The 20,839-nt window shown below is 39.3% G+C and overlaps 1 protein-coding gene across 1 annotated transcript in view; it reads right to left on the bottom strand.

Moving 5' to 3' along the window:
• Positions 1 to 697: 697 nt before the first annotated feature.
• The window catches only part of LOC114464245 (early endosome antigen 1-like), a 21,001-nt gene continuing 859 nt past the window's right edge, over positions 698 to 20,839 (bottom strand). Inside the window, 23 exon segments of the mRNA XM_028448297.1 lie at positions 698 to 1,259; positions 1,780 to 1,878; positions 1,964 to 2,084; positions 3,127 to 3,365; positions 5,104 to 5,286; positions 5,596 to 5,730; positions 5,803 to 5,988; positions 8,549 to 8,731; positions 9,390 to 9,584; positions 9,669 to 9,770; positions 10,456 to 10,786; positions 11,567 to 11,706; positions 11,801 to 11,956; positions 12,071 to 12,184; positions 12,270 to 12,470; positions 12,556 to 12,579; positions 12,581 to 12,760; positions 12,876 to 12,995; positions 14,964 to 15,113; positions 16,051 to 16,181; positions 16,184 to 16,297; positions 16,300 to 16,387; positions 20,501 to 20,617. Coding sequence (XP_028304098.1) covers positions 1,137 to 1,259; positions 1,780 to 1,878; positions 1,964 to 2,084; positions 3,127 to 3,365; positions 5,104 to 5,286; positions 5,596 to 5,730; positions 5,803 to 5,988; positions 8,549 to 8,731; positions 9,390 to 9,584; positions 9,669 to 9,770; positions 10,456 to 10,786; positions 11,567 to 11,706; positions 11,801 to 11,956; positions 12,071 to 12,184; positions 12,270 to 12,470; positions 12,556 to 12,579; positions 12,581 to 12,760; positions 12,876 to 12,995; positions 14,964 to 15,113; positions 16,051 to 16,181; positions 16,184 to 16,297; positions 16,300 to 16,387; positions 20,501 to 20,617 — 3,432 coding nt within the window. The 3' untranslated portion in view covers positions 698 to 1,136.

Below are 20,839 nucleotides of genomic sequence, written 5' to 3'. Positions count from 1 at the left end.
ATGAAATTCAAAACAGCTGTTTACACATATGTGGTTAACAATTAATTAAAATATGTTTCATAAAAACCTTTCTCACTATGTGTCAGTGAATCTTAAGGATCATTTTACTATCAAAAAATATAAATCTAGGGGTATCCTGACAGAAAAGAACGCTCAACACCCACACCAATAATATAAAACAAATTAGATGATATTTTATAGTGTATTTTACAGTTGACTTAAGACATGGGTCAAAACTGACCCGTTATCATAAGAGATGCTAACAGAAAGCTAACACAAGTTAAAGTTTTAATGGGTTAGTATTTGTGATTAATTGTAATTGAACTTTGGTAATTGAGAATTTAATTGTAATTGACTTTCTGGGGAAAAATAATAATTGTAATTTTAGTTGTAATTTTAAACAATGTTTGTCACCATAATCATAACTTGAGTTGTAACTGAAGATGGATAATTGATCCCAACCCTGATACACGTGCACACACAGCCTCACTAAGGGAACACAGACTGATTTAGTAGCAGGTACAGAGTAGGTCTTTGTCTAATTAACAGTTTAAACAGAATTAAAATATATGTTACACAAATCTATGCTACACCTCCAGTTAGCGTTCTGTACAGCTTCACACGTCATCTCTCATTAAATAACTCAGATTTCTTTCGCATGAATAAGAAATTTACCTAAAAATAAAGGAACAAACTCGGTTAGAAAATCCTGTGATTAAGTATTACAAATACAAACATTTGAACAGTGGTTTTTTTTATGCTTTAAATAATTTACTTCAAAGTTATTTTCATCAGTTAGTGCTCGGATTGAATTTAGATCACAAGTAAACTGAAACGGTGGCGTGCGTAGAAGCTGCTTTCACCATCACCTCACACACAACTTTACACAATCACAAACAATGCAACACAAAGACGAGGAATCACACGGCGCGGGCGCTCCGATATGCGTCTCTGCTCTCTGGCAGTTCACAGGAACAGCAAAAGGCACGAATACAGATGCAGACGGTCCCCAAGCAGTCCTGCGTCGTATCTCTGCTGTGGGTCTGTCCTTAAATAGTGCACGTTTAAAAACCATGAGCCTTCCTCTGTTCACAGGTTAGAAAAGGAACAGGACAAGGTGGGGTGGGGGAGAACGATCAGCTTTGAAGCTCCTCGAAACACGTCTCGCACACTCTCACGGGCTTCTTAGAGGAGGGTGTGAGGGCGTTCCTGGAGGAACACTCAGCGCAGAAGATGTTTCCACAGTGTCTGCAGTGATGCTGGAGGATGGAGAAGTAGAACAGAAACGCATAGAACACACAACCTCACACACACAAAAACGTAGGCTGGGGCTGTGATGGAAATGTCATACTAAGGAACTAATCTTGTCTTCCATTACTTTTTGTAAATAAGGATCTTTTTTTGAAGTTAACAGGAAGTTTCATGAGTAGCATAATGAATGGCGGGTCTCCAAAAAGTCGGAATTAAGTGTTTGTACGTGAGTGTTATGGATCAAATGAGCACATGTTGATATTCTACTTGGTCACTTTCTCAGTTAAAATGTTTTCAGAACTTTCAAAGGTGGAGAAACAACAGAGATGTTTAGCTTCAGTGTGACTCAGGTTTTTGTCGTTGTCGGTTCCAAATGCATCTTGGGAAACTTGGAAGTATACATCAGTGGGAACGCTCATCATCCTAATCATACTTATAGTCGACAGTATATACTCATTGAGTTTGTAGTGTATAGTACGTTAGTGTAACATTTCCAACACAGCCAGTGTTCTGTGGGGAAAAACACACCTTTCTGATGGTGAGGTTGAAGACTTTCCCACAAGCCATGCAATTTGGAACTTCGTGATCCTCGGCCCACTTCCTGGTCAGACTTTGTGACTGTTTGATCTGGAGTCACGGACAACAGGAGGACATTAAAACATGGGATTTGTGGATGGTTATGTTCTGCAGCCTGGACTGGTTTTCTGCTGACCTGAAGCGACTGGTTCTCTCTGCCCAGCTCCTGCATGGCCGCAGTGGTGTCGTCCAGCTTCCTTCTCAGCTCCAACACTTTGGCCTGAAGTTTCTCCATCTCACCTTCACCCTTCACACACCTGAAAGATCATTTAGATCTGACCCTCAGAGATGTCTGCACAACATGAATGAGTGCATTTACAACCCGTACAAAAGGGTGCACGACACTCCACACACATTTTTATTCAACAAATGCTGTAGTGAAAGAACAACGAGGCTCACATTTCTCTACATTCAAAGACAAAACAGACACTTTATAAAGTAAAGCCTCTTCTTCATCTAACAAATTATTCAAGTTCCATTTGTGAGAACAGCTTTATTCCACATTGCCATTTTGCTTCTGCAGTAGCTACAAAAAACTGAGCAGAGAATTTAACCCGTTTTATAAAACTGGACACGTTTTTTATAATTAAGCAAAATCATGTGACTACCATGGAGGCTGCTTACAAGGAAACATAATGGCAAAAAATAACTCACAAAATGAAAAAAAAACAACAACATTAAAACAGCAAAAAAAAAAAAAAAAAAAAAAAAACAATAACAAAAAAGTACAAAATGACAACAAAAATACTCATTATGACAACAAATAAACACAAAATGAGAAATATACAAAATGACAACAAAACTACACAGAAGTGGACAAAATTACTTGCAAAACACACAAAACGATAACAAAAACACACAAAATGACTCAAAAAAATGCACAAAATGGCAACAAAAACACGCTAAATTACAAAAAAAAAGAGAGAAAAAAAAAAACACACAAAATGAGGGGGAAGATATATAAAACGACAACAGGAGTATGCAAAAACACACAAAATTACAAGAAAAAAAATTCACAAAATGGCTCCAAAAACATAAAACAACAAAAACACACTAAATGACTGCAAAAAAATGTAATAAATAACATACAAAATAAAACAAAACACACAAAAATGACAAGAAAACTAAATAAATCACAAAATGAGAGACAAATATACATACACAAAAATTCCTGTGTTAATGCTCAGATTGGTCACTATTCTAAATACTGACATAAATGTTGATAATGTGGCCCTCGGATCAAACAATCAGGTTTTTGTGGCCCCCTCTCTGCTGCAGGGAGATCAAATATTTACAAACCTTTCTAAAAGCGCACGCCGCTCATCCTGCTGGTTCTGCACGGTGGCCTCCAGGACGGCGATCTCTCCTCTCAGCTCGTCCGTCTGTTTCTCGAGCTCGCCAACCCTCCGCTGGCTGCTCTGCCATTCTCTCTTCAGAGTGGCTACGTTTTCATTCAGAGCGGTAACCTGCATGTGCAGCTTGGCCTCTGCCTCCTCCCCACGCTTCACCTGCTCCTCTCTGGATCGCTTCTCAGCCACCTTTGAAAGGAAGTGAACATTTGAAGAGACATTGAAGTAGACCAATCATTACCAGGGGAACCTATTGTTATTCTGCATCATCTTCTTCTGCTGAGGAAATCCTACTTTCTATAAGAGAAAATCAAACATTTTGCACAAAGCTTCATTCCTGTGACAGATGGTCTGAGCTGCAAAAACAGGCCAATAGTCCTAAAGTTATACATTTTGAAAAGTCACATAAAATCAACCATATGTGCTACAGATTTGCAAGTTTCACCAAAATCTGGCCCCAACACTGAAAAAACATTTAACATTTAAACCTATTTCAAATAATGAAGTCCATCACTCTTTTTTTTCCAAAAACTGTAAAACTCCAAGGTCTGAGTGATATATCGAGATTTAAAGATATATCGAGATTTCTATTTCAGGGATATCGAAAGCATATTACAGCCCTTTTTGTATCAAAATAATCGTTTTAGGAGTCTCTGCTTTGCTGCATCTCAGAACAGCATGAAAAGCACAATTAGATGGATCCCTGAGTCCTTCCCCTAAACAAGCCACACTACAGAGCTCACTCACACGTGCTGTCCCTTAGAGGAGAAAAAGCCAACAGTGTCACATATTGTGCAGCTTGTTAATAAATGCGTAGAATTTTGCATCACCAAATTTAACCCAGAATAGTTTTTTTGTTAAGACTATATTGAGCTAAAAATATCAAGATTTATATTGTATATCGCCATTTTGAAAAAAAAATACAGTGTGCACTGTGGAATACAGTAGTACCTCACTATATCGTGGTTCACCTTTCGCAGCCTCTGTGTTTCACAGATTTTTGTGCAATTTTGGATGCATTTTTTTTAACAACATATGAACACGCATTGTGTTCTGTGTCCTGATTGGCTAATGCTGCGTTCACCCACCAGCAACACATCCAACTCGGTGAGTTTCACTGCCTGCTGAAGCAATGAGCTGTGTTCCTTTTTCTCCTCTCGTAAACATAAAACACCAGTGAAAAAAGCCGGTGTGATTAGCGGCTAATGCTATCCTTGCTCAGTGCTACAGAGAGAACTTTTACCTGCTACTACCACCTCCTCGCTGATTCTCCTCCACGCCTAATCCGTCCTAATCCGGTCCCGGTTATAAAGGCCGTGTCATACAGCTCCAGGTGGTCACACACAGCTTCTACTCTATGAGTGAACAGACCAGTGTCCGTGTTGACGGCCTGACGTCATCGTCAACGACGACTCTGATTGCGTTCAGCATCAATGTCTGATCACTAGCAGTGTGACTCTGCAGTACTGTATGTTTGAAAACAGGTTTATGTTTTAAAATCTACAAAAGTTTGAACTTTGAGAGTGTTTAAACAAGAGAGAAATGTTAATTCCTGTCTCAAAAAAAGTGTATAGTGTGGTGAGAGGTTTTACAGCCTTAAAACATGTAAAATAATTGTATAAAAATAATGCTGACTACTTCGCAGATTTCGCCTATTGCGCGTTATTTTTAGAACGTAACCCACGCGATAAACAAGGAACTACTGTATATCGCCCAGCCCTAAAACCTCCTCTTACAATTCTTGCTCAATTAACACCAAACTTGCTTCAGCACATCTTCAGACTGTCCTACACAAACTATCCACACAGATTTTACATTTAGAACAAAAGCATACATCATTTAGTCACTATGGTCCTCGTCTGAGGAACAGCCCACCTGAGGACCCCAGAGCAGGTGAGTATGTGCTTTGTAAAAAAAAGTAAAGTACCAAATGATCCTGGGCTTCCTTGGTTTGTGCGATAAACTGCTCCTCTCTCTTCCTCCTGCTGTCGCTGGTGACCTGGTGCTCCTTCTTCTCCTGCTCCAGGGCAGCCTGCGCCGCCTCCATCTGACTCTGCAGGGCCAACTTTTGCTGAATCAACAGTTGTTTGGCTTCTCGCAGCTCATCCAGCTCCTAGAAAGCAACAATGTCAATATACTCACAAAAGAATTGGTGGCTAACGGCACGGTCTAAAGTATTTCAGGAACGAGATCCCAGGAGCGTTTAAAATTCAAAAAGCTCAAAAGGGGAGTGATTACTGTTAACAAAAAAATCTTAAGAAAGCTTAGATGAACTGATAATTCCAGTTTCATGACTCGAGCATGCTCAGGTATGTCTTTGAAGAATGTGGCCTGACTGTATCCTTCAGAATAAAGTGAAAGCCAGAACAGTGTCCAATCACATTGAAAAGAGAAATAAGTGCTCCTAATTTCACGTGACTGACCTTCTCACTTTTCTCTGTCAGGTTTTTAACTCTGATGTCATTCTGCTGTTGCTCTTTTCCAGCATGCTCTTTGCTTTGTTAAGTTCCTCCACCTTCTGCTTCTCCTTCTCCACTTCCTCTTTAACGTTACCCTGAAAGAACAGAATCATCACATTTCATTTGTCAGATGATGGTCAGTTGAGCTGTGGCTTTGTTAATCAAACCTGTTGCTTCTGCAGTTCCTGAACAGCTTGACCCTGTTGCTGGAGCGTCTGTTCCCGTTTGCTGAGCTCCTGCTCCAGGGAGGCGCGACATGATTTCAGTTCCCTGTTCTGAGCTTCCAGAGCCGTCTGGTGTGTTTGGTTTGCAGCCAACTCCTCCTGAGCCACACTCAGCTTTTCTTCAGATGCCTACGATTATAAAAAAGTTATAGAGCTTGTAAAAAAACAGATGAATAAGTTATCAACTTTGTGATCATTATATTTTACGTCAACAAATATTTTGTTTAAATAAAACGGCAGTCATAATAAATACAAAATTACGTTTCAGCAAAGGTTAATGCACTAATATGTAGAAGCTTTTTAACAAAAATGAGATTTCTAATGCTAAAATATAATTATTGTTATCCAAACATTTAAAAAGAAAACAATTTAGTTCATGACATCTATAGTTTTAAACATGTTTTTTGAAAGAATTTTTAAATATTTGTTTTCTTCTTTTTATAACAGGTGGTCTAATAAAATTGTTAAGCACTATAAGTGACTAAGTATGTGTGCCTTTAAAAGTACAATTGTATATACAAAACGACTACAAAAATGACTCATAACAGAAAAAACATTATTATTATTAATTATATTGGGGCGACCGTGACTCAGGTAGTAGAGGGGGTCGTCCTCTGATCGATAGGTTGGGGGGTTCGATCCCAGTCTATGTGTTGAAGTGTCCTTGGGCAAGACACTGAACCCCAAGCTGATCCCAGTGGTTGACTAGGGCCTTGCATGGCAGCTCTGTCTCATTGGTGTGTGAATGTGAGCGTGAATGAGCTGATATGGAAAGCACTTTGTGACCTCGGTTTATGAAAGGTGCTATATAAATAAACATTACTTACTTACTATTGATCAATTCAGCTCAAATGTTCAATAAAAATAATCACAATAATTACAATAAATGGTGGTGATCAACAGCCAATCGGCATTCAGGATATTGCACCGTGTGGAACAGTCAGAGTGCCTGATATTTTCACTGGAGGACACACTCAACACACACAGCTCATTTTTCTTTGTTGAAAATTACTTTTGCTTTTTTGAAAATGCAGCAAGAACCAGTGAAACAATTTGCAGCTTCTTCCAAGTAAGTATAAACATACATATATATATTTAATATACGGCGCACCTACTGCATATATGGTTTACTAGTAAGGTCTACTTGCGTACCTTTACTAGAAAAAACTAAATGTTTACTAGTACTACTGTTTAACTAAAAATCTCATTAGTAGTACTAGTATACAGTTTTTAGTCTACTCATAGTACTAGTAAAGCCAAAATATTCACTAGTAGTACCCAACACAAACAAACTAGAAGGGATTATAAACAAATCCAGCTCCTTGATTGGTTGTTATATTTTTGCTTCACTAGTGAAGTGTACTCGCGTACTAGTAAACCGAAATTAAGTTTATTTCAAACTATGAGCATACATTTGATCAGTGATATCAAGGAAACAGAAACCGTGTATCATTCGTTCATTTGTTTTTCCGGGTCATGTACTTTGACCAATCGGTAATGGAGAAAACAAATAAAGGTGTTTTTTCATTTTGGTTTTGGAAACAAACATCAAATAATGAGTGTTTTTTTCGTTTTTCATGTTTTTGTTACATTAATGAAAAATGAATGAACAAATGATACACGGATTAAACAGCTTTCTATACACACATTTATATATTCAATACACTTTCTATACACACGTAATGTATGCTATAGATTTTCTTCACTCTGAAGATGCTTTCACATCAAACGCAACTGAAGTGAATGAAGCAACGCGATTACATTAACTCATTCAGCGCCAGCCATTTTCAGATTTTCTACCCCCCTCAGTGCCACCATTTTTGAGCATTTTGACTGATTTTAAAGACCCAACGAATATTTTCTACTATGACTATCTGAAATCTGAAAAAAAAATTGTTTCTGGCTTGTTTTGTTCCGTTGAATAAAGCAAGTTTCACACAAACCTTCAGTTTCAGAGCAAAAAGCTGAGAAAAAAGTATTTTTCTAAAAAAAAACCTGTCGGTGACTTTAAAGCTATTTTTTTTTTTGCTTTAGTGACAACTCTACCATTTGAACATTGTCTCCTTATATAAAACAAAACAAAAAAACCACTGAGACCAGGCTTTTGATGGCAAAATTATTATTATTTTGCTATGGTTCAGAGTTGAATGGATTTCTTACTGTATTTTGGCGTTCCTCCAACTTTCTCTTCCGTCAGTCTGCACACACGCAACTTCCTCTTCCTCCTGGACATGCAGAGTGTCACTGCGTTCCCCATTTTTTGTTTTATCTCACCATCGCCACACTATCCACGAGTTCCACACATGCTCTTGTTGAGTGTGCGCTGTTGGGAACTTCAACTCTCGTACGTAGCGCCATTTTCTGTCTTGTAAACGCCTTTCCTCTCTCCCTCTTAGCTCTGCTGAGCATGGATGATCTCTCATCCAAAGGTGAGCTGCTACCTCCTACGTGTCTCCTATTATTTTGCTATCCGGCTCACAGCCCGGGGGTATTTTATATTTTTTCTAGCGTTGAATGTATAAAAACAAGCAACGCGAAAATGTCACAACCTCTCACATATACACGATGGCATAAGTCAGTGACTTGTTGTCTGTTACATAAACAGCCAATCAAGGAGTTATCTTAAAAAACACTATGAAGATCATGACTTTGCTGAATGATCTGCATCCCATGGTCCTCTCAAACATACCTTAAGGTCTTGGCGTAAAGCAGACACCTCAGACTCTTTGCCGTAGACGTCCGACTGAAGCTTGGTGAGCTTTTCCTGACTGAGCTCTAAAGATTTCTGCAGCTCTGCAGACCGTTCTTTCTCACACGCCAACTCCTGGCTGAGCCCTGACACCTGGGACCTCAGCGTGGTCTCTTCCTTTGCCTGGACGATGCAAAAACAAAGCACAAAACTATTTGAATTTCGTTGTTAACAATTTAAATTTTTTTACCTGTCGATTATTGTGAAACTTTTAAGCGTAACTAAACCCCAAAACCACATTTTTCTGCCAAATACAAATGTATTTGGGTATGAAGTAGTGCTGTTGATTAATCTTGGTCCAACTCAACATTTTAGTTAAAGTATTTCAATTTGGCATATTTTGTTGTAAAATGTCAACGACTGCCCTCTATGGGTTGAAACCCAGCTATTACAGTTGATTTTTACTATTGGCTGAGAATAAGATCATGTGATGTTTTGGTACCATTTTGTGTCACAAACAAGCATTGTTAGCCCCGCCCCTTTTATAAAAAACTAGCACCTGTGGGCTCTACAATCTGTGGTGAGTAGGTTGGATTAAGAGAAGAGTGAATAGAGGTATATTGAGTAATGAGTAGCTAGTTAGCATAGCATAGATTGTTAACTGGAGATTTTATAGTATAGACTGGGCGTGTCTTACTCCTCCAGGAGCCCCGCCCATTATCAAAGTCTTTTTAAATTTCCCTTCTAGTGGCAGATCAGGAGAAAGCAGGGGTTTAGTTACTCTTTTTTTCAAAAAAAAGTGTAGAATTTAAGTTTTAATTCAGTTGGAAGTGTTACTTACTTTCTTACCACCAACTTCCTGAAGCTCTTTCACTTTGCTCCTCAGCTTCTTCACCTCCCCTTCCAGGGACCCCTGAGTCGTCTTTAGGGTCGCCTGCAGCTTTTCCAGCTCATTCTCCTTCTCTTTCAGCAATCCCCGAGTCTTTGTGTTCTCCTGCTCTGAAGACGTCAGCAGCACTTTAAACTTCCCCTCAGCCTGAAACGTTTTAGGCAGAATTAATATTTAGGTTTTACACATCCATCACAAAACATCAGAGCTTTTATTGGATGCATGGCATACCTCTCTCATCTTCTCCAGCTGCTCTTTAGTTTCTGTCATTGTCTTTGTGATGACCTCATGGTTTTTAAGAAGCTCCTTTCTGGCCTTTTCATTTGACTTTTCCTGAGGATTTACACAGATTAATGAGTGATGGAAAATTACCTCTATAGTTAAAAATAATCACACTAGGGTGTCCCAATCCAATACTGATACCAGAAATTGGTCTTTTATCTGTGGAAAATCTGATACAAGCAGTCTATTTGGGACACCGCTCCATAATTGACATTATATAAGTATTATTTGCTTTTACTGTTTGGAGATAATTTTTCTAGCAGTCCTCTTTATTTTTATTTATTCTTTTTAGATAATATTCTGTGAGAATAGTGGTTGTTTTGCTCTTCAGGAATATAGTTTTTGTTTTTATTGGATTTAATAATGCTGTTTTTCAGGTTCTCTTAATTTACTTTTATTTCATCCAATAGTAGAATACTCAATACTTTGATGTTTAAGGTTAAAATGTATGTATCCCATTTGTTAAAAATTAATGAGTCAGTTTTTCCTCATACATACTGGTGCTGACTATTGTTCTCTGTGTAACATTGATTGATTAAGCCTTTTCTAATATTACACACTATAAAATAAGCAATAAAAGTATATTTGACTGATGCTGATATCGAAACGATATCGGTATCAGTCCATACTCAAGGCTGTGATATCGGCATCTTATTGGGAGATAAAAAGCTGGATTGTGACACCCCTAACTCACACTCAAGTGATGTGTAATTAATGAACACAGACAGAGACCTACCTTTTCCTCCATAGCAGACTTATGGCTCTTCCGCTCATTGTCCAACACACTCTGACTTTCCTTCAGTGCTGCCTTAGCCCTTCCCAGGCTCTCCTGCAAAGAGGAAAGTTCCTTTATTTGAGCCTCTTTCTCCTGTTGGGCCTTCTGCAGCTCTGCTGCCAGGCTCTGAGACTTCCTCTCCAGCTCTGCATGACGACTCTTTCCCTCCTGTGTCGTCTTCTCCACATTCATCTTCAGAGAAGCAGCTTCCTGCTCAGAGAGCTTCAGCTGCTGCTGCGCATCACTCAGTGCTGCAGCTTTCTTCTTTAGCTCCTCCTGAAGATTTGTTGCTCTTCATGGACAAAAACATGTGTTTTAAAAAATATAATCTCAGATTAAACAGCTACATTTCTACCCCCAATTTCTACTGGATGTGTAACTGTTGCATAACGGCAACGGAGCTGATACGTTTCCATTAAATGTGCCAATTTCAGAAATGCATAATGACTCCGTCATGTCAGAGCTCTCCACAACAGATACACAGCACTATTTTTGCCGGACACGGGGCGAAGCCACATACATTCAGCAAGAATATGCTAGTACGGGACAGGAAGTAGTGCACAGACACAGAATAAAATATTGGATTTTTTTTCAAAATAAAATAATCAAGGCAGATCATATTTACATTTATTTTACGACCTGCTTGCTCCTTTTCAGGGTGGCAGAGGTCTGCTGGTGCCTATCTCCAGCTATCTTCAGTCACTATGCGGGGCTAAACACTGGACAGGGCGGCAGTGGATCGTATTTCACATATTAATATTGATCTCATCCACGGTTGAATCACAATAATCTCCACAAAAGCGGAAGATCTACAGGGCAGGACCAAGTGCATTTGCTTCTACTCCTCTCCAGGACACAATTAACTGTTTGTGTGGCTTTGTGGTTCTCATTGTATTGACAACTCGCTATATCACGCAATTAATTAGTGAGATCACCTGAGTCCTTAATGCAACAGATACGCATCCCAGATGGCAGCAGTGGGGATTGACGAATAGCAAATTACGCAGCGGAAATGTTACGCATCCAGTGGAAATGCGGTGTTAGGATCTACCTTGAACCACGTTTCACTCACCCTGCTTTTTCAGTTTCCAGTGAGCGCTGAAGCTCCTTTGCTTTCCTTATAACCTCAGAGTTCCCCTTCTGCAGCTTCTGCAACTCCTGCCGCACCTGATCCCGTACGGCCTGCACCTCCTCCACCCGGGACTCCAGTTTCTGTTCAATGAAAGCAACTCCATGAAAAAAAACCTCAGAAGCAGATGCAAAAAGGTGTAAACACATCGCAGACTGTGGCATCCTCAGCACGGACCTTATTGAGCCCCTCCAGCTGCTCTTTCTGCTGCTCGGAGGCCAGGACTTTATCTTTGCTCTCCTTCAGACTCGTCTCCAGCTGAGTGCACTGATCCTGCCTCTCTTTGAGCCGTTGGCCTTCCTCTTCCAGCTTCTTCTGCACTTTATTCATCTCCTGTTCAAGACAATAAGCAGCAAAGATAAAGTAATGTTCTCACTCTTTCAAAAAACTGAAACAAATGAATGGCTTTTCTACTGTTGATCGTTAATGATTAGTCATTGTCCTCACCTGCTGTTTGTCCTGCAGTGCATGCTGCGCAGTTTCCAGTTTGTTTTCAAGGTTGGCTTTCTGTGCAGTTTTAGCAGCTTCTGCAGATAGCAGCAACTCCGTTTTGGCTTTCAACTGCAGAAAAAAAAAGAAACAAGTTCATGAAACATTACCAAACACCTCACTGTGTGATTTGACATTCTGTGATGTGGTGTCACACCTGAGCGTCCAGTTGCGATACTTTCTCCTTACTGTCAGTGAGCTGAGCAGTGAGCTCTGTGACTGAGGTCTCCAGGGTGTGAGCTCTGTCTTGGGCTGAGCGCAGCAGAGTCTTCTGATCCTGCACCTGCTTGTGGAGGTTATCCTGTGCCTGCTTGTTGCTCTCTGACTGATTCTTCAGCTTATCTGTCATTTGCGACACCTGCAGCAAACGCACATGTAGGTGAGTCACCCCGATCTGTTATTATTGTAGAATATTCACCCCACCCGTGTGTGTGTTAGTCCACCTGTTCTTGCAATGCGTGGTTTTTTCTCTTTCAGTTGGTTAAGGACGGCCGTCTCACCCTCTCCAGCGTGAATCTTGGCGCATAAATCATCTCGTTCCGACTCAAGCTGAGTAACAATATCTTTACTTTTTTGCAGCAGGGCTTCCAGGTTCTGTATCTTCTGATCTTTGTCGCCAATCTGCCGCAGAACCTGTTCCAGGTCATTCTACAGCAGCAGAGAACAGGTTATACAGCACAACATTAACAGTACAGGATTAAAATACACCACTAATGTTTGGGTTTTTTTTAATCAGTGAAGAGAAGGCTTCAGCTGGATTTACCTGCGCCTCACGTAGCTTGCCGTTGGTGTTCTGCTGCAGGGCCTGCAGCTCCTGGTGCTGCTGCTTGGATTTTTCCATCTGATGCTGCAGATCAGCGTTCTTTCCTGCACTCTCTTTTAACTGAGGAAAAAGCACAGAGCTAACTCAATGTGGAAAAGATCGACAGGCAAGCACATTTCATACATCACTCAGTTCCCCTAAGAAAGACAGCTTAGCTTGTATTTATTTCTGACACTTTTCATCACAGAAGTAGAACATGAAGAAGCTGTCATTTTAAAACATTAGACCAGTGGTTCTAAGGTTGTGAACGATAAACCGATGCGACCGGATATCCGGTTCAACAAGTGAGAGATACGGCTGCATTGGTAGCAGCCTCCTCAATCAAAAGGAATTAGCCATAAATACCTAGATTGATCTGTGTAGAAGCATGTATCAGGTATTGCGAGATTTGGAATCGGTTAGCGGCTTCAAACACACGCCAGCGTCTCTTAGCTCCACTTAAAAACAACGCGAGGGCTGAAGCTGCTGGCGAAACCAAGGCTGCGTCCAAATAGTCCCTCCTATCTCCTTTCCTATCCACTGTTCCTTCACCCTAGGAAGTGTTTATGTGATGGCCGTGATAAAGAACATCCAAGTTCTCTTTAAGCTCAGTAAAAGAGGCTCATTATTTTACCTCCTTTAGCTTAGGATACACTGATGCATCCTTTACCAAAGGAGACGAGATAATGCTGACCCACAATTCATTGCAGCGACGACTTTTAAAGGGACGCGCACACCCGATCGCTCATGACACCTTGAACAATTTTAAATAAATAATCTAAAACTGTAAGTGAACTACATTACTGTGTGTGAGGTAAAAGTTATGATTGTTGACTTGTGAGTCAGACTTAACTGCAATGTGAGAATATAAATGTAGGACAGTCTACTTTGCACTTAGGACCAGATCACCTTTCCCAGGTCAAAAAGCAGCTGTTTGATTTATTTTATACATATGTATGTTATGTATATATTTTCTATAAAAAAATTGTCACTTTGTGTTAAGCATTGTTGAGATAAGACGTAAAGATAATGACCACAAGGCGTCATCATCATAAAGTTATTGTTACATGGTTTGTTTATAGGTGTGTAACATGTTTACATTGAAATGTTGCATCTTTGTTGCTTACCTCTAGTGCTCAAAACACTATGCTCAGGTTGGAAATATGCACTTCGTTACCTATTCTAGTGTTGAAAAACACTGCTCAGGCTGAAATGTTGCACTTTGTTGTTATTATTCTTCTTTTCTGTCTAAAAATAAATACATTGACGTGATTTTGTTGTTCTGTTTTTGTTTTGCCAGTGCCATAAAGCAAACAATGCTTGGGATATGTGGTCTTTTACATATTTGAAAAGAAAATATTGTCACTTTAGAATTGGCTTCTTTATTTTATTAAATATCTACAACAAATATTTACCGTAGAAACAAACTGTATAGTTCCTACACTGTATCGAATCGTTGTGTTAAAAAAAAAAATAAATAAATAAAATAAAAATAACTTTTTTCAAATCAAATCGTAACCTATGATCTAGAGGGATATCGAATCGTTTATCACAGGGGGATGTGCAACCCTAAGCACAACCTTTTTTGGATCATGACCCCATTTTTATATCATAAATGTGACCCCAAAGACTTTTCTCTACGATTAGTTTTAATCATGTTTGTTGTACTGTGTTACAAATACAGAGTAACCAGTATTTATGAACAAAGTCACAAGATGTGCCAGTTCAGATATTGTCATACTGTATTTTATTTATTAATTTATTTCATTTTTTCCTTTTTCTTCTTTTCTTTATAATGCATTTTATTTAAACTAAATTTATATTTGATAAAGTGAAAGTACAGAATACAGTTGTTTAACATTGTGTGTTGTGTTTTAATTTGATAAAGAATATATCTTGAAAATAATTAAAAAATAAATATATTTCTTTCAGTAATTAATATTATCAATTACTAGACATTTCAGGTGATCATGACGCCAAGGTTGAAAAACACTATATTAGACACTGCATTTCCAACTATTCTTTAAAGGTGGTAAAGTCATCACCCACCTGTTCTTCTGCTCGGGAGAGTTTAAGCTGAAGGTCGGCTGCTTGCTGCTCTCGGTCCTTCAGTTTTTCCCCAGACAGCTGTCTTTGTTCTTTCAGACGACCCTGCACCTCACCCAGCTGCCTTTCTGCCTCCAGCAGCTTACTGTGCAGCTAAAACACCAAAGGGCAAACAGGAAGACAAAGGATGACTGAATTCTAAATGACTCGAAAAATTAAATATGACAACATAAATGCATAATGTTTCCTTTAGTAGAGTGAGGGCAGTATACTGGCAATTAATGTATTTAAAGTGAAAAGCAACAAAGTTAGTTAAAGCTCTTTAATGATTATAGGATAAATGTTCATCTTTAACTTGTCTACATATGAATGAGTTTAGAAGTGAGTGAAAGAACCCACACACAAACATTATCACCGATATATGATCAGTAATAAATAATCATTTCAACTTTTTTTTTTTTAACCAGAAAGAATTCTTTAAGTTTCTGAATCGTTTACTGAATATGGAAAAGCATTGAAAGTTGGTGTCACAGTGAAGCAACAGCAACACAAACATATTAGCCACATTTACATGGGAGCTTTAATTCCTCTTTACAGCAGAATAAAAGTTAATTCCTCTTTAAACTGACCATGTAAACACTTAATTCCTAATGCTAATTTAATTCTGATTTAAACCTAATCCGAATTAGGTGGCTGGTTTATTTCCGATTTTAATACTGAATTAGTTAATTCCTCTTTCTATAAACACTTAACTTGCTTCAAAACTACAATAAAAAATAAATAAATAAAAATAAAAAAAACAGTTCTCTTTTGGTCTTGTGTTACCGCCGACATATAAAAGGTGATACGTCACGTTTGCCACTTCCCAACCCCCAGACCTAAAGCGAATTAAATTAAGCCGAATAAACTGGTTTTTCATTTCAACCTGAATTCGGAAATTACTATTTCCATGTAACTATTTTCGAATTTAAAAAAAAATCATGTAACCATGGCCATTGTCTAGTCCTGTGTGAGACCCTACTTATACATTTCATTACATGTCTGTTTATCAAAGTTAGACCATGGTTTATATCATTTCCACTCTATTTACCTGGTTGATCTCTGTCTGCTGCTGAGCACCTTGACTATCTTTCTCTTCTCTTTGCTGCTCCAGCTGTTTCCTCTCAGCCTTCACCTCTGCATGTTTCACCTCCAGCTTTGAGACCTCGCCCTTCAACCTGGCACCTCCTCCACTCTCTCGCGTAGCTCCGTTTGGGCCTTCTGCAGAGACGCTTCGGTTCCGGTGGCTCGAACCTGGAGCTCCTGAAGCTCCTGGTCCCTCTCCCGCAGGCTGTCTGGACTTTCTTCTTGGTGCTTTTCTCCGCTCCCAGCTGTTCCTCCAGTTCTTTGCACTCCTTCTCTTTAAAGGAAAGCTTCTCAGATATGTTCTGTAAAATAAGTGGAAGAACAGACAATGTTCGAGTCAGAAAGCATAAATTTTTCTATAAAACAATCAAAAATTTTAAAAAGAAAGCAGTCATTCCATGTCATTTCAACAAATGGCCCACACACTTCTACTAGTAAAAAAAACTAATAAACAATAAATAATTATAAGACAGAGGAAATCTACAATGACCTCATGTAAACAATTTTTCAGTATTTGCGAGAGGTGAAATTACCCAATATTGGGGTCCAAAATTATAAATGAAGGACTATAAAGGAAAATAGTTTTATAACTCAAGAAAGAGTAATAATGTGGTGTAGTTCCTGAGATATTGGAAGCTGAAAATGAAAAAAAAATAAGGACGTACAAAAATCGACACATACCCTCCTCACTCAAAAGGTATTAATCCAATACAACAAAAAATGTGCAGGTGCCAACTGACTAATTAAGGAACAATTGGTAAAAATTCTGAATTTTTGCGACCAAAGCGCTTAGGCCATTTGTTGAAATGACATGGAATGACCCCAGCGGTATTTCCTCAAAAAAGATGAAAAATCTTTCAGTCACATGGGGAACAAAGTAACTTTTTTCTCTCCTAAAAATGTAAGTGTGAAAGCAGATGCACAAATATTGAGCTCCATCACCTGCTGTGATGCCAATGGAAAAAAAACAGTTGTCTGTCAGGAGTCCAGAATAAGGTGTGGTATGACATTTCTGGATAGTGTGTAACACAAGGCTTTGCCTGAGTATGAGGTTTGGCAGTAAACTTGGCAACGAGGTGATAAAGAACAAAATGCTGTTAATAGAGGAGCGTGCTGCTAACTAGGGACTGTGACAGGGAATCTGGAGATGACCGACATCTAATAAACCTCTGCAGCTGAGCAACTGCTCCTCTGGAGCTGCACGATTCCTCTCTCTTAGTGTCATTCTCTTCATATTAAAACTTCATTTATTTTATTCATGCTCCATTAACTACTGTATGTGCTGATCGTTTCTCCCCGTTGGTTAAACCTACTTTTCTCACAATCTGCAGTACTGTTTGTTTTATACCATGTTCTGTTGCAAAAGTTACAGCAGAGAAGAATCATCTACATCCAATTTAGTGAGAATAAAATCTCTTGGTTGTGAAAAGTCACAGGCTTTAAATGCAAAGGGTTTAATCTCTGAGCCACATTACAGGAGAGCTGTTACCTACCATTGTATTTTCACCCTGCAACTAAGCCAACACTACAGTGACCACACATACTGATTTAAAAATAGTACAGTGAGTTTTTTTTTGACCGCATGTTTCGATGGCCACAAGCGGCCGGTGACAGCAAAGTATTGTGATGCTGGGCAACAGTGGGAGGTTTACAGAACAGAAATGCAAAATGCAGTATACTTAGGGCTGGGATACCTTGTGCGATTTTTTTCAATCGTTGTACTCAGCTCCAGCTCAAACTGCGCAACTCAATTGCAGAGCCAGAATGTGCACAGCTCACAATTTATGTTCTCATACTATACGGACCGACACCCTAACACGTTCTGACTGCTGTTTTCCGGAAATGCGACGTACAAATTAGAAAAAGTCTGAAGCGTCGCCATTAAAACAGAAGAAGAAGAACAAGAACCCTGAAGTGGAGAGACACTCGCATATCTCAGCAAAAAGGAGAAGGGTCTAGCTGCAGCTACAGCCGCTACAAAGCCTGCTCTGTACTAACCATCCCCCCTACTAAATACGCCCTATCGATCCCCCTGAGCCAATGCCTGGACATGAACCTTTCCACTACCCGCAACCGCTTCCTGTTCTGGCAAAGTTGGAACTGTGCAATACTTACCATCCTTTTTTATTAATCCTAAACCGCTACCCGCCTACACTTCCTGGCTAAATTCGAGGTCACATTGAAAAATTGCTTCACCGGCCACTGTTGCACATGTGGGGGCTGTTTTTTAATGGCTCAGAAGCATTTAAAAATTTGTAGGGGCTGCATGTCGCTATACCCGCGGCTGCAGTTGGATATACGTGACAAAAGAGCTTTAAAAAAGAAAAGGCGGCGATGCGATGGACCAGGAACTGGCTGGACAAACGTGGGCAGTATGGTCCGTCAATTTTACAGCGGTCCTACGGAGTTTCGCGCATGCACAGTTGTGAGAGTTTATGGTAACCTGGTCCGTGGCACTGCTTCCACAGTGCGATACCCTCACAAGGAGAAACTGGATTTCAAACATGTTTGATTTCCATACGACCATATGAATGCTGATCGGGGAGCTGGTCGTGAGGTGTTAATCGCTTCTTGTGACCCCATGTATACTACACGATGCACGACTCACGATTATCAGACTCGGCCCAATCCCACAAATAGACGCACAAGTCAAAAATGTATTCAAAATGGGCCAAAAATCGCAGTGTATTGCCCGCCTTTAAAGAGTAACTACACCCCTGCTTCTCCTGATCTGCCACTAGGAGGGAAATATAAAAAAATGCCTTGATTATGGGCGGGGCTACTGGAGGAGTTAAGACACACCCAGTTTATACTATAAAATCTCCAATGAACAATCTATGCTATGTTAACTAGCCAGTCATTGCTCAATATACCTCTCTATTCACTCTTCTCTCAATCCAAACTACTCACCACAGATTGTAGAGCCCACAGGTGCTAATTTTTATGAAAGGGGCGGGGCTTGTTTGTGATGTACAATGGTCCAATGACATCACATGATCTTGTTCTCAGCCAATAACAAAAATCAACTGTAACAGCCAGGTTTCAACCCATAGAGGGCAGTCACTCTGACAAATTACAACAAAATGAGGGAAAATAAAATACTTACCTAAAATGTCGAGAGTTGGACCACGATCAATCAACAGCACTACTTAATACACAATACAATTGTATTCAGCAGAAAAAAAGTGGTTTTGGGGTTTAGTTACTCTTTGAATAAGCAGCTGGTGATGCTTGTTAACACAGTCCAGCAATGAACAGAAAGACGTGTTCTTACTATCCAGTAGATGTTAAGCCTCAAAGTTTCCGTGATTGCGAAAAACAGAGGGGACAAAAATGAAATGTTCCGAAAAGAAAAAAGCAATCTGACCCGTTTGTTTTTCTCCCTTTCTTTATTTGAAATCGAGACTCAACTAAATTTAGAAGCAATTTTTTCAATCAGAAAAAGGGGATTGAAGGTTAAAGTGTGAAGAACAGACACATGTCAAATTCCACAGATAATACCGTTTAAAAGCGTGCGCTACGTGTACCGGATTGAGTAGTGATCATGTTATCCTGTGACTGAAAACGAATGCAGAGCTTCATCTTAAGTGTGTTTTTAATTTGTTGTGACGAACAAGCGGGTCACAATTTTATGACTGCATTCAAATCTGAAAAGGTTCTGCTACAAAGACAGGTTTAGCTGATGGTAAATGGTAGACTTGATTTATATAGCGCTTTATTCCCATACAGAAGTATTCTCAAAGCACTTTACAATATCAGCTCATTCATACTCACATTTACACACCAATGGAACTGAGCTGCCATGCAAGGTGTTTGTCAACCACTGGGGAGCAACATAGGGTTCAGTGTCTTGCCTAAGGATACTTAAGGACACAGACAGGTATAGACAGGGATCAAACCCTAACCTCTTGATCTGAAGACGCCCCTTGGTGTATTAGCTGAGCTGATCAGTTTATCTGGCGACATGTCACGGCAGAATTTTGTGCAAAACATGAGGCTGACTTATTGGTTAGCTGCAATTCAAGATTTTTACAAATAATTTTGGGACCAAATCACACATTTACATGATATTTTTCCTATTAAGCGTAATCTCATGTGATTTCAGATGTAACCATCTTTTTTGTAAATCACCTGAAGCCTATAAAACGTAAAATTAATAACAGCAGTTTACTCTATTAACCATATTTAGCATGTTTGGTGCAATTTCGGGGAATTTAACAGCCAGTAAAGTCATCTAAAGAGGGAATGATGATGAAACGGAAACAAAAAAGTGTAATGTGACACGGGAATGAGTAAACCCTGTATTGGAACATAGAAATATTAAAACTGGAAATGGTAGGCCCTACAGATGTTTTTACTGACAACTGGGAAGCGGTCACATGGTTTTCCAAGAAGCACTGATCAGCGTATCATACCTGACTTTGCTGCCGCAGATTGTTCAGGTTGCTCTGCAACTGGTGGATTTGTTGCATGTAGACGGCTGTTTCTTGTGGACCTTTCTCTAGCTCTGCTTTTAGTTCAGATATGGTCAACTGCAAAGCAAGACATAGATTAAGGCTCTATATTAAAGAAATATAGAGAATGTAAGAAAATTGGAATTACCACACAAAATGATAAAAATAAATAAAAAAAAAAAAAAAAAAAAAAAGGTACGGCTTGCACAAAAAGAATATAAACAAAAATCACAAAAAGAGAAGAGAAATTTTGGGGGAAAATAAGGTGAAAAATCTGAAAGAAGGAAAAGCTTTTAAGGC

Source organism: Gouania willdenowi, chromosome 6, assembly GCF_900634775.1.
Source record: "Gouania willdenowi chromosome 6, fGouWil2.1, whole genome shotgun sequence".
In the NCBI taxonomy this organism is placed as follows: Eukaryota; Metazoa; Chordata; class Actinopteri; order Blenniiformes; family Gobiesocidae; genus Gouania; species Gouania willdenowi.
Note: the sequence above shows the minus strand (reverse complement) of the source record. Positions and strands in the feature narration are given on the sequence as shown.